The sequence below is a fragment of the Varroa jacobsoni genome, unplaced genomic scaffold, assembly GCF_002532875.2.
Source record: "Varroa jacobsoni isolate VJ856 unplaced genomic scaffold, vjacob_1.0 scaffold_316, whole genome shotgun sequence".
Lineage (NCBI taxonomy): Eukaryota > Metazoa > Arthropoda > Arachnida > Mesostigmata > Varroidae > Varroa > Varroa jacobsoni.
The window spans coordinates 21,020-35,612 of record NW_019213218.1 but is presented as its reverse complement, the minus strand read 5'-3'; the positions used below and the strand labels follow the sequence as shown (position 1 = coordinate 35,612).

At 49.1% G+C, this 14,593-nt stretch overlaps 1 protein-coding gene across 1 annotated transcript in view; it reads right to left on the bottom strand.

Moving 5' to 3' along the window:
* Positions 1 to 14,263, bottom strand: part of LOC111259291 (uncharacterized) — a 48,055-nt gene extending 33,792 nt beyond the window's left edge. The window contains exon 1 of the mRNA XM_022831189.2: positions 14,012 to 14,263. Coding sequence (XP_022686924.1) covers positions 14,012 to 14,062 — 51 coding nt within the window. The 5' untranslated portion in view covers positions 14,063 to 14,263. The remainder of the gene's footprint in view (positions 1 to 14,011) is intronic.
* Between the last annotated feature and the right edge of the window lie 330 nt (positions 14,264 to 14,593).

Sequence of the window (14,593 nt, the reverse complement as noted above, 5' to 3'; positions counted from 1 at the left end):
ACAGAACAGAGCAGGCCATCGAGGCTGCGGCAATGGCGCCGGAAGCCAACTTGGTGTTTCCCAAACGGCTGGCCGCAGGGGTTGTTCGGGATAGGAGTGGGGTCCCCTGGAGGAGCAAAGATTTCAAGCCTTCGTAGAGGAGAGCAGCCCCGTCTAGCTTCCAGTCAACCTCGTTCGTTATCCCGTTTCAGGGAGATGGGAGGTGATGCGCCGTCACTGGAAGGGAAAACCAACCGACCCGGAGTGGCAGCATTTCTACAATGGCTGACGCGATCATCCCAACTGCCTACTGGGGTATACTCACACCATCTTTCCCAACTTACTTCCCTAGCCCCTGTGACAGCTCAGCCTTCTCGGCCCCAACAGCTCGAGTAGTACGACACGCAGCACAGGCCGCGCATAGCTCCACAAAGCTGCAACCAGTTAGCCAGCCGGCTAGGGAAGTTGCCACAGTGGAGTGTTCGTGGTGCTGGTAGAGCTGCCGCTGTTGCTGCTAATGCAATAGAGAACTATGTTGTCCTTTGTATTTTCCACTGCGATACCGCTGGTAGACAAACTCGCCGTCAACGCACACCAGTGCCACGAACACAAATATCAGCTGGCTATATTCCACCTCTGTCCAACCCACGCATGTATGGGAAACAAAATAACGCTTTATTCTTATTCGTAGCTAACTGCACGGTAGAATTCTGTATCACTATGCTGAACTTCCGTACACAGCAGTTCCATAGGGGACACATGTTGCCATTTTCGAGGTTAGAAGTTGTATTTATGTCGTTGTGGCGATCATCGTCATTACAAACAAACAAGATCGTGCGAGTCGGCGATTTCAGTGGGACGTTCATTTTTATCAGGCCACGTGTATGTATCATCACGCTGGCCCCCGTCGTTAGTTAGTTTATCAATCTTGGCGCTAGTTTCAATCAAGCAGCAGACGCCCCACATCTAGGTGGATCTGCCCCTTTGTCTGATTGTCCGAGCCTACGATTAAGTGACAGCAAATCGGTAACACCGATGATTATCATCATGATCGTGATGATCGACGACGATGAAGACTTAAATTTCGTTCTGATGAACAGCGACTAAGGGCAACACTGCTTGGTTCACGCTGATGCCTCAGTCTACGAGCAGTAGACGCAACCCTCAATATTTTGTTAAATTTTTTCTTTCTGTCGTTATTAGCCAACAACTATGGGGTACTAACAATCCAGCTATGTATACACTCAGAGCAAAAAACCATTCGTTCGATAGACTCGCTGAGGTTCACGCGGGTTTCAAAATCTGTGGTTTATCGTGCGGAATAAAACGATCTGCAAAGAAAGGTCTCTCCAAAGGAGCATACAATGGATAAAGGAAGAAGCAGCGCATCGTATCTTTCCCACCAGATATAGATACGAAACATCCTTTTAGGCAAATTGGTTATCTCTGCTCCTGGTGGTGGACTTGGCAGATGACACGGCGGTCCGCGCGAGCACTTGCATGTGTGTTGCTTGCCTATCAGTCAGGTTCACTTGTGTTATCTACCGACTACTGCTATCAGTTATTCATTGATGATTGTGCTTATAGTCTATGGTTTGGCTGGCCAGCGTGATATCTACTGTTAATGACAAAAAGACATAATGCAAACTGAGAGGTGTTTGGTATTGTTCAACATTTGCCGAAATTCTCTCTAGTTTGAAAATGATACGATGGCGATGCTAACGTCATTCGTATTGGCACATTCGGCAACGACAATTTTCAGACAAACTACAAGTGAGTTCTGCTAAACAAATAACGGCGACAGCTCTCTTTGAACATTTAGTATAGCTGCGACTTTGCTACGCGTCGTTGCCAGTACTGCAACATCGGCTAATGACTGACTACTCATTTCAATCACAACCTGTTGCTGAAGCAGTGATACTTCGCACTCGAATGGCTGACAACCATTCGATGGCTACAGCGGACAGCTGACAACAAACAATAGCGCCATTTTGTTAAACGATGCTAGCCTAAATTCGTTACATTGGCACATTTCGAACAAAGACCAACAGGTAGTAGGGGTAATCAGCTGGGTCAGCTGGCGCCGAACCGCTCTGTGCGTCAGTGAAGTACCGCCCGATACACACATCAATCAACAAATGAACCGGTCGTTATGTGGGTTCATCGTCATAAACTCTTCAGCGATCTCCGTCTCTTTCACTCTGGCCATTTTGCTGGCTTCAGTACACGCACACTAACTCACCCGTTACGATCGTACGATTTCATGCGGCTGCGTTCGATTCGTCACTTTGCGAGGGAGATATGCATGCGTACGACAGAAGTGACATATACCATCTCCTGTCAATGAATAGATATAGGCTCAAGTTTAGACACGATTAGTTAGCTACCGAGATCTGCTTAATGTGTACGTCTATAATATGACATGTACTAATGTCGATGATTAACAGTTAGTTTTATTGTTCCCATACCAATATCGATTTGCTTTCTTCTCATGACTGTTTGTATGTGGTTAGTTTTTAGAGTCGAAAAACTTCAATCTCTTTGGCTGAAGTTATTGTTGTTTTTTATAAAGAAGCAAGCGCAAGAGTAGCAGGTAGTCTTTTCCTCGTCGAGTATGACAGCGTACGTGCGTGTATCTTGGCCTGCGCCTCTATCTATCGTCGGGTTATTCGACCGGGACAACAGCGACCGGACGAACGCTCGCTGGCTCGCTCGCTCACTCACTCACTAGAGAAATGGATGGTCAATGAGACGTCCGTCGTCGACGGCTGCTGCAGTGCGTCCAGCATGGTGGTAGTTGCCGCACCGCAGCGTAGATTCAGTGAATAACGCCGCGTCTATGTCACTCGTCGCTGCAACTGGATGATCGAGGTCTTTAAGATGAAGAAGGTACCAGCAACAACAACGATGATGCGGATAGAAAAGGCGACCAATAGCGGTAGCTGCAAGAATACAACAACGAGGAATAGAGTAACACCAGCACCGATAGCAGCAGCAGCAGCAGCAACGTCGTGGCGCAACAGCATTGGACGGTAAGCAACTATCAAGAGCAGCAATCGACAGTGGAATGGAACAGCGAGCGAATATCCATCCATTCGCTACCGTCTTCGTCCGACGTGCCAATCCTATTGGATTGCCAGCAGCAGCGGCAGATCAAGGAACGAACGAAATCGGTCCGATTCGGCGTTATGTTCTGGTACTATTGCTGCTGTTGTTGTTGGCGTTTGTGTGTGACGTGCGGCGCTTCGTCGCTCCGTCACTTCGTCGTTGTGTTCTGTGTCTCCGTCGATCCGTATATCATATGTGTGTGTTTGTGGCAAAAGCCAACGGCAACAACAATTGCGGCAAAAACGTAGACAGGATGGATATCTATAGCCACGGCCGTCCGACCAGCCGCGCAGGCAGGCAAATACACCGACGCCGACGACGAATAGAGTGAGCCACAGCGAGCAGCTCCGATGCTACTGCTGCGATTGACTTGTATCTGTTGTTTGGTCGTATAGAAGAGTGCTGTAGATGTGTTGCCGTTGCGGCCTCTTGCCGCCGCTATCGTTGTTGTTGGTGTCGCCTGTTGCTGACTCTGCCGCTGTTAAAACAGCCGTCGTCGTCTCTGTGCGAGCTGCTGCGCTGGTTGGCGTAGGCTCACTTACTTGGTTGCTGATGACGGCCAACGGGAAGGCTACGGCGCCACAACGCGATTGCTGCCGCAACCCTGCAGCTGCTGCCGTTGGCTGGCGTTCTACGACGCCAATGACGGTGATGACGATGATGGCTGTGACTGGCGCTACAACAGCGACATCAATGCCAGAGCTGCGGTGGTGGTGGTGGTGGCAGCGGCGGTCGTCGCGGTAGTTCTCGTAATAGACAGCAGCAACAGCAGAAATAAGTAATCCTGCCGAGCCGAGTGAGCCAGCCAGCCGGCCGGCTGACTGATTGGCTGGCTGGCTAGCTAGCTAGCTAGCTAGCTGGGTACTTGCGCCGCTCGCCGCGGCGGGGCCCGTCGTCTACATCAGCCTCCATAGCAGCAGCAACGACGGCTCAACTCGGCTCATCAGTGCCAGCAGCAGCAGCGGTTGAAAGCACAGAGATGCTGCTGTTGCCGCCGGCAGAGCGGCAATGACTGGCTTCATTCTGCCATCAACAGACAGAGCGGTGCTGCCGGTGATGTAGCTGGCGGTAGCTGCCTGGTTGACGTTCGTGACAAGAACAACCACTGGCACCAGTGCCAGTACACCGTCAGAGCTGCAACGCAATAATAAAAAAAACCAGCAGCAGTGGCGACGACGCCAGCAACTGCAACCAGTTCGCTTTTTCGTCCGTTTGTCTGCCAGCCAACCAAACGAATACACCACTAGCGATTGAGCGATCGCAGTTTCGCTGGCTATGCCTCTATGTGACGGCTCTGGCATCACTGTGCTGCGTTGCTTTACACTAAGCCATTAATGCCTCTATGGCTACTGCTGCCTGGCTGGCAGCTATACCCAACAGCAGCAGCAGTTGGTCTTCTATAGTGGCACAACTATGTAGCCAGCTACGTGGCTAAAGCTGTTGGATGTTGCCGGTACTAGGGCCAGCCAGCGGCCTGTTAATACCGCCATTGCTCTGTTCGTATCTGTGTGCCGCCGCCGCCGCCGCCGCCGCCGCCTATGAGTCGGTGAGCCAGTCGACCGAGCAGCTACGGGCAGCGACGCGCAGGCGAAACCAACACAGAGCCGACAACTACTGCTATCTTGTGGCAGCGGTCGCGACAGCACCAGCAGCAGTAACCAGTTGTTTTCCTTCTACTTCTCTAGTGGTCGTCTGTAAAATAACTGCTGGTGGCCGCATCGTAACCGCTAATTCGCTCTTGGCTACCTGGCCCTTCGTTCGTTACTGACTGACTGGCTGACGGTCTCGGTCCAATAGCGGCAGCAGTGAAGGTTGGCCTTAAGTTAGCGACTATCGACGAATGCAGTTACTTGTTTGATGCCTAAAGCTGCTGTCACACACAGTAGCATTGTTATTAGCAACGAGTGCAGGTTGCTTTCAATATACTGACAACAAACAGCTGTAGCAACGACGATGTCAAGCCCGCTGTTGCTTCTAGTTAGCTGAATTACCAACAACTGCCCTCACCGCTAACCACTACTGTCATAGCGACGCTGTTGTCGTTCTTGCCGGTGCTGCCGTTGTTAATGGCAACGCTACAGTAACAGCAGAACTGCTGCCGTCGCCAACGACGACAACAGCAGCCTTCTGGCACAGCCACAGTAGGAAAATACCAACAACAATAGTCGCTGTTCAGCCCGTTGTTTGCTGACTGCCGGGCAGCTCCGGCTGATAACGTACAAACACTAGCAACAGCTAAAATTCTAGCATTTTTATATTCAGCTTCCAGCACTGGTAGCGATTCTAGTTGGCCATCACTTCGATATCAACAAAGCAGCACAGATCGTAAGCTCTCTGCAGGTTGCGATGGAGCCTGTTGCTCGCTGACGGACGGCGACGGGCAATTTACGTCGACGTGGCGCCAACCACAGCAGAATAGTTGTGCCCGCAATAATCATTGTCGCAACAGCAACATCTGCAGCAGCAAACATAGTTGTAGTCGTAGAACGAGCGGTAGAATTCGTAGTAGTGCAGTTCTATCGGTGGTGGCAGGAGCTAATAACTGCGCGACAGTGGTCCCTGCTGTGGTGGCTGCTTCGACCGCCGCCGGTTCGTTGCATTACGTTGCCACTGATGCGGCGGCAGAGCAACCCAATGCCGAGCGAGCAAACGCAGCAGCTATAGGCAGAACGAGTCTGATAGAAGCTGACTACTGACCGAATTGGCAAGTTTGCTTGACTGCCATTGCCGTCATGGGCTGCTATCGCTGGCAGGCAGGCGGACCAACTGCCAGTCCTGCTAAGTTGCCAGTTCGTCTGTCCATTTGCTTGGAATAGTTGGTCAATAACGGCGAAGCAGCACACGCAAGGCAACGGCATCGACAGCAATGACCAACCAACCACCGAACAATATTGGCAACAACGGCGATAGTAATAACAACAACAATAATAATAGCATGACGACTACAGTGCAACGAGAACAGAAGCAGCAATAGCAACCAACGTCCCGCGCGCGCGAGACAGCTTAACCACAACGCCATTGCCACAAAGTGGGGGGGGGGGGGGAGGTGAACGAAGTTTGACGCCGCAGCGCGATAGTGGGGCAAACTGACAACAACGACAGCAGAGGCGAGACTGTTGCTACATAGGCATCTGGCGCCAGCAAGCAATCACACAGCAGCGACAATAGCCGTCTCGCAGCTGTAGAACGATATATCAACCGGGTGGACACAGGAACAGTCCTTCGATGCCAGTGATCGTCGTTGGACATATCGATAGATATACGCGACAGGCTAAACATGAACAGTTGAAAGAATCAAAATATACGAGTTGTCTTCTAAGTCGCGCAAGTTATTGTCGTGGTAGTCATTAAAGGAACTAATTACTAGCAATTGTTTGATAGGGTATCATCAAGCAATTGAAAGCCGCTCTCCAAGAATTCTGCACTATTAACAGCAACAGCTGTAGCAGTGACAGGAGTCGGCTGAAACAAGTGCGATACCGTTAACTAACTAGTTAAAGCAATTGTTATTACTTTCAATATGAGACAATAACAACAACCTGTCGACAATTGAAGAGCTAAAGCACACACCCGTAGCCCCTTTCTTTCCGTGTTTTCGTCAGTAGTAGAGAATGCGCAGATTTTTGCACACTTTTTTGATCATCAAAGACGAGAACACCACAACAACGACAACGTAGATGACCTATGGTATGTGTCGATATTGGCCGCGCCGCGATCGAATTCTATATATCATGATCCATTTTCTCGTCAGTGAGTGGGCCGGCGCGATAATCAAGTCACTCCATATTCTCAGGCGTCAGCTGATCTCGCGCGCGCGCGACCGACTGACCGCCCGCCCGCACCCGCACGCATTCGTATAGCACGTCTCAAACTAGTTGTAGTAGACAGATAGTCGCAGACGCGCTACGACGACAGCGGCGGCAAACAACCTCTCTCTTGTTTCTGTGAATAGTGCAGACTATAGCGATCTTAAGCGCGCGCTACTTTAACTTAATTCGTGAACACCGGCCACCGTTATACAACTACAAATACTACCGGGATAGCAGTTGCACTAGTGGTGCCCATACTAGAAACGACAGCGCCGGGAACATTATCAGGGCACTGTGATGTAGTGCGGGCTACCGTGGACCCGGTGCAAGTCGCATTTCTGTGTTATCGCAAAGAGATGGCGAGCTACCACAAGCGACAGTCTACGACTGGATGCCGGCTGATCGTTCACTTATTAGCCATAAGCTATTCCGTAGGTTGTTATAGCTAACTAGCTACTAATAGACAAATAGCGGATACTGTTAGAGCGGTTGCTGGATAAAGCAGCGACAGACCGATCCAGCAATCAGTACGTTTTCCTCCTGACGATAGTCCAGAGAGAAAAAGTGGGGTAAGAACCCACGGTGTCAGTGGGGAGTCTAGCGACGACGGAAACGAAACCATTGGCGGTTTACTGACTACGGACTATCCACCCTCCTTTAGTTGCTTTTACGCACTGAGTGGATAGTGAGCGATTGTACATGGTACGAGACGGTTCATGTCATGCTCGTAGCTCTTCGCCTGTCTACAGCCCGCAAGCAGACATGGATCAGGAGGCTCCTCATTCGTGCCCGTACTGAATGTACAATAATAGAAGCAACGACGACAACAGCGGCAGCACTAAGCTTTCTATCTATTTGCCTGCCTGCTTGCCTGCCTGTCTGCTACCTATCTTCTACCGCAGCTTTCGTTTCTACATGTAGAATATAATGGTGCAGGCCTCTCTGTTGGTAAAGCCAGTCAATAAAGCCATGAGTTGCTGCCACAGCTCTTATTCTCCTATAGAAAAGGCGCTCGTTCTTTCGTTCGTTCTCCACTCCGCTGCTGGGGCTGCTCTAGCGGCCTCTACTGTGTCTCGCCGGCTGCGTGTCGTCTCCATAGCCTATGTACGCACGTTGTCTGTAGATGCGTTCAGGAGCGGGTGCTTCTCGCCAGCAGCGACACCATCACCACCACCACCACCAGCGGTGTTCGAAACAGTTGGTCTCAACGAATGAATGAATCAACGAATGCCAATGCCTGCCGAACTAGTCGCCTCTATCACAGCCGTAGAGACAGCAATAGCAGCAGCATTGGACCGCGAGCGCTGGCTCTGGTGGGGTACCCCTATGCGACAGCAGAGCGATGGGGCGCGATACAGCAGCAGCCTGGCTTGGTCGACTCGTTGATCGGCGGATCTGACGACCACTTCTATGACTATGGACGGCGACTATGACGGGATGGATGGCGCGCACTTCTTTTCAGGGGCTCGGTTCGTCTTTTTTCTCTCGGTGCCTGTGTCTTGGTCTATATCTCTGCTACGATATCCTATGGCTTGTCTGCTGCTGTGTTGTTTGTCGTTGGCCCGACCCAGCCTGGCCAGCGTTCTTTTAGTTTCGTTGCTGCGCCTGCCACTGTCGCCATCGCTCCTGTCAGCTACATCAGCTCAGCAGTTCCAGCAGCAGTCGTTCGTTTGTCCGCTAGCAGCAGCATGATCGTTGTAAGGCGCGGGATCATCTCTAGACACAGTACCAAGCAATGAAATCCAGCGAAAACAGTCTAAGCAGAAAGCGTAGCAGTTCTAGCAGCAATAACACCATCAAGCAGCCGCACAAGCGAACCAGCGAGGAACGATGGCTCTGCTAGAGCTAAACTCTTGATGTTGTTCCATGCGTTCGTTCGCCTGTACTTCTTATTGTGACTGTGTGTGAGCGTTTGTGTGTGGCAGCATGTGCGTGTATCTATCGTTTTATCTATGCCTTCCTATGGCTGGAGCACGGCTGCAGAGTTGTCTGCTAGGGAAGAAAAGATTGAGCGGCAAAATCGCAGCCCCCTTACTATTGCTGCTGGCTCGGTCGTTCGCTGCTGAGCCAGTTTTGAGTCGCTCGTCGTAGCCGACATCGTCAGTTCGCTCTATTGCGATAGAAGAGCCGCAAGATAGAGTGAACCGGTCAGACGAGTCAACCGAACCTTCTGTGCTATTGCTACAACAGCAAGCAGGGAAGCTCAGGCAGGCGCCCACAGCGAGCACAGACCGATCGCCGACCGGGGGACAGAGCAGTTCTATGTAGAGGGACGCGACGAGTGGATAAAGGGAGGGTTGCTTGTTGGCTGGCTCGTTCGTTCGTTCGTTCGTTGTCGTTAGATAGAGCGAGCTAACAGCAGTCACCCGGGCCTAGCCATGTTGGGTCGGAGAGCTGAGTCAAGTTACTCTTCTCTTTCAAGACACAACAGCAGTATCATCATCGCTGCCGACATAGCCAGCATCACCATGACCACTAGCAGCAGTATCACCAGCACTAACATCAAGCGGGCGGGCGGACGGTCGGTCAGTCAGCCGGTTGATTCTCGGTGGTGGTAGTGCTGAGTAGCAGTAGTTCGCCTGAGCTGCTCGTCTGAAGACTGCTGCTACGCGCGCCTCTCATCAGTTCACGCTGCTGCTTCAGGCTTGTCTGCTTGCCTGCCTGCCTGCCTACCTACCTCCCTACCGCCTGCTTTCTCTAGCTGGCTGGTCGGTTCGTGTTCCTTCGTCGTTCCTTTCGTTTCTCTCTGCCGCCTGCTATTGATGCGGGGTTTGGTCCGGGTGGCCGGGGGTTTGGCTCGCTGCTGGAGGAATAGCAGCACACAGACCAAGTGTTCTATAGTCAAGCAATGGTGTTTCCTAGCTGAGCGTTTCAACAACTCAAGCTATGCTGCCGAGGACCGACAGCACAGGATCATCGAGCCGCCAAGTACCGAGCGAGACGGCAACTGAACCCAGCATATAGAGCGTCAGGCGTGCCTCTCTCAGAACATCCTGAAGGTTTGTCGGTCTATTGGCTGCGCTTTCACTATACCAGGCACCAGGATCGTCACAAAGTATTGGCACTGTTAGTGTGCGTAGATAGTGCTGTTGCAGCCATAGCTCGCTATACAACTGGTATACGTACACTATCTAAGCGCACTGAGTTTCCCCTAACTCTGAGACAAGCAAACGAGCCGGCTTTTTTTTCTAGAAAGATAGAGAAAGCACGCAACGAACAAGTACTATCGAGCCAACGAATGCAGATCTGATAGATCTCGCAACAGCACCAGTATGCAGCTTGAATAGGCAATATAGAAACCCATGCGATGTATTGGGAGATGTTTGCTACTTTTCTGAGCTGCTAAAAATTCTCGGCAGAGAGAAAGCCAAAGCCTGAGTTCTCTGCTGCAAGTGCTGGCCCAAGGCCGACGAAGTTTTATATATATATAATGGTTGATCAACGAAATACTGCACCAAGATAGAGAAGACGCCATCTTGTCCTGACCAGCCTAGAAAGCACTGACTCCACTTGTGCTCATACGGCCTATAATCTAGTCTTACTCACTTGCGGTAGACCAGTCTTATAGATATACACAAGTGGTTGTAATGCTACGGGCCGCTTATCTACGTAGAAGCCTACATATATACACTACAAATATATTACGACGACGCAACGCCGTCGTCACGTCTGCGAGCACGTCTCAGACCTCGGACATATCCTCATGCTATCATCAAGACCTCTGGTTGCGACAGAGTCAAACATCTATTGGCGAATTGCATGTCGCTCGCTATTAGTCATCTTCGTGGTAGCGACATCTATAGCGATAGATGTCGCTGCAGTGAAACTTTACCGAAGCTAGTTACTCTCCAATGAGAACCCCCTCAAAGAGTAAGGAGAGACAGGTATTCAGAGTAGTAGTCGCTCACTAGTGAACGCGCGTTCAGGCAGGGCAGAGTAGTAAATAGGTGTAATGGCCGCGGTGGCAGCAACAGCCGCCGTCGCAGCGATAGCTGAACGCCACTGGGCAGTAGCGCATGAGCCGAGATGATTTGGGCATTTTTAATCGGGTGTCGTCGATACCGCGGCTAACGAGCATGAGCCGCCTGACGCAAGGCGAGAGAGTCGTCGTCGTCGTTGTTGTTAATGGTTTTGTAAACTGTGTGCGCGTGTGTGGTACCGGTGCTGGTGGTTCCGCTCTTTCGCTGCTACTGCTGCTGCCGCCGTTGTTGCTACATTTGTCACGCGGTCTAATCAGCTGGTCAACTGACAAGACGTCCATCTCGGGTCGGACGGGGTATCAGTGCTCTGTGGATGCGTCTGCGTTTGAAATGTGGCCTTTAGGCAGGCATCGCGCACCATAACGACAACAACGGTGGCAGCAGCCACGGCTCAGAGACGTTCATACAGGCGTGAAACAAATAGCAGTTATTGTAGTATCGTCTATCGTAGACGTTTTTTTTTCATTACCCTCGTGTTGTTTAAATTGTTGTTGATAATCTTTAGTCAGTATTTTGTCTAATCTGCTTATAAATAATTAAGTGCGCTCTAAACGGATTTGAGATTGTTTTTAGTTGTTGACTAGAACATGAAACAAAATCGAACAAATAATGCTCTTATTCATGAACAACAACCGGTAAGGTTGGTACGACGCTTTGGTTTACCAGAAAACAAATGACACCATATATCATACATGTGCGTTCCATCTACGCTCAAACTTAAGGTGCCCATTTCGCAAAGTTGCTTGTAAACAAGGACAGATACAATTTCGTAATGGACAACGAATACATCAGCTGTCACTGCTTGGGTACTGGGTAGGCGAAAGATCACTATACCTTGATATTTATCTATCACATGCATAGGTACCAACGTGGAAGATTGGTCCTTGTTGATCGCGTGAATTTGTGTCAAGACGAAGAAAATATGCGATTCCTTACCTAACCGCAACAGTAATGTGTTTTTCATACGGTGGTATTAGCTACAGGTTTTCTGTCAGACCTTATGTCCTGTGACTGTTTTCTCAACAGTAACATCGATTGTTATCGGCATGTTATCAATGAGCAGAGTGCTAGAACGTGCGCCTGATATGCCCTCGACGATTCATTCATTCATAATAGTTCGAACTGAGTTTTATTGCTAGTGTACCAGTACAATGCAGGTGTCGAAGTAACAACGCTATTTCTACAATCTCCTAATAATAGTTCGAAGTTCGTTGATTTCCTTGAAAGACCAGAAGTTGCTGTCCTCCATCATGGTGGTTCTACTGCCAGTAAACCCTGTTCATTCTACCTAGAGGCGTTGCGGGTGGTCGGCAAGGCTCAGCAGGCCATCGATTCATGTACCTTCCAGAACGTTAATGATCTCGTCCTTATAAGCTAATATTATAAAAATTATATAATACATATCACATGGCTGGAAGTTGGCCGCGTCCTTGTGACGCTTCCCGTACGCGTCGTTCATTCCAACTTCCAAGTCTTCTAGCGGTGGAGCCACTCGCGACGGCTGACAACAACAGTAACAATAACTGATTACTAAATATTGAATTCTAAATTGTGCTGACTGTACATGAACGTAAGTCGACACGCAGCATTTATTACCAATAATACACCCCACAACAAAAGTACAACTCGAACGCAATTTTTCTTTGAATCCGCTCTATACGCAGCTATTGTTGCACCGGCTGCAATAAAAAGAACGGCAGAATCGTCTCAACTTACCAACGCAGGCAAATCAATCGCGCGCACACACACACTCGCAGAGTGCTACATGAACTCAACATAAATCACCATATCATTGAAGGCAGCCCCAACACCATCGTATCTCTATGTGTGTGCCTTTTATTATTGCTCATCTTTCACTCCACAAACCGTCAACGGTATGCGCGCCTTTCGGATTTCTTTAGGCTAATGACTCCTGTTTGCCATTAGCGCGTAGGAGCGGCTGTATTCTATGCGCCCGCTAAACCGATTACTGCCGCCGCTGACAGTTATAACAACAACTCCGCCAGTCACTTACTTCTCAGCTGATCAGAAGTGAGCGAGCATCGCTGTTGACCGGTAAGCGCCGTCACCACCACCATCACCATATACCCCCCCCCCCCCCCCACACACACACACACTTGCTGTGAGGTGGGGGTAGTGCGGGGAGTGATACGCGAAACAACACCGTAGCAGCACAACAGGGTGACACTGTTTGACTGACTTGAAATGGCAATATTTCGGTACCCAAGTAAGAAAAAACAGTGCAGCGACGGAAAGTTTCACTTGCTTTCGATAATGTCAATAATACATTGGTTCAGATTGACTGTACTAATTTGTAATCGCCGATTTCATCGATTATACATATATATATAAACTGTAAGATAAGTACTTTGTGTTCGAGACTATTCATCAGTTCTACCTAATGTTGCTGTTTTGTTCCAAACAAAATGACAAGAGAGCGGAGGCTTTTACCGCGAAAGTCGACAACTTAGCGCTCAGTTTACTCAGCTTCTCTAAGGTCAGGTACCTTCATTAATATAAACTGTAAGCAGACGCTATAAAACATCGTCTCGAGAAAGGTCCTGACCCGATAAAACAAACTATTGTAGAAATGTGCATATCTTCAATTTCATCACATATATGGTATCGTACATTTTATAGGACGATTCCACTTTACATTACATTTGTCAACGCACAACGGAATCATAGGCCGTTTTAGTTAATCCGGCAGTAACGATCCGGCTCGCATAAATATAGTTCGATCGGACGTCGGTGGCATACTCAAAGTGATTTTGAAATGAGTAACAATTATCTAAATTAATAATACGTTACTAAACACATGACACTGATTTACAGGTATAAAATATTTCGAACTACAACTTGTCATGGTTAGCCACCTAGGTAGCGATCGAAGTTGATGGCCAGCAAGCAATTCAAAAACGGATCTTTCCTGTCACTAGCACAAACGAGCATATCTCACCTGATGAAAAATTAGGCGGTAGCGAATGCAGCAAGGGGTTCAGCGAGAGCAATGAGCCCAATTTTGCACAAAAGCTCAATCGACTTCTATCCCTCTTTTATGTCTAACAAATCATATAATATGTATTAACCGTTTATACATGTCTCTAAGTGCTTCACGAATGTAGACGAACTTACCTTATTGGGAAGTTTGTTGTTGTCGTCACTCTGGATGATAAGGAGACCCATTGGAACAGTGGGTATCGATTTGCCAGCGCGGTTAAGCCAGTTTCAGCTAACCGACATTCCTCACTTTCGTGGCAGTGTCTGTGCAGCACAAGAAATCGAACACGCTTTTTTGTAACTTGACTTTTTGTCAGCGACAATAGCAACAAGAATAACTGCTACAGTAACTATAGCGACTTAAACTTTCTCGCGTAGTTTGGTGCGCCTGTCGTCGGTCGTTCGACTTTTCAAGGACTCCTGTGATCTTCCTCTTCCAGCCGCGACAGCGGTGGTTTCTGGCTCTCCAGCTGCACGACAAGATGAAAACCAGGCAACCAAACACTACTTGGCAGGTACGAACAACTTTTATAGAGATTTCAACAGATTTCGGCGAAGAACCATAACAACACACGGCGATTCCGAACACAAACTACAATCTTCTTTTTTTTTTTGAGCAAAACTTGCCCAAAATAACAATAGTTAGTCTATTGGTCGGCACTTTTTGCTCACGTTTGATACCAAGATGATTTCACGATTTGGCTTCAATGCGTTCGC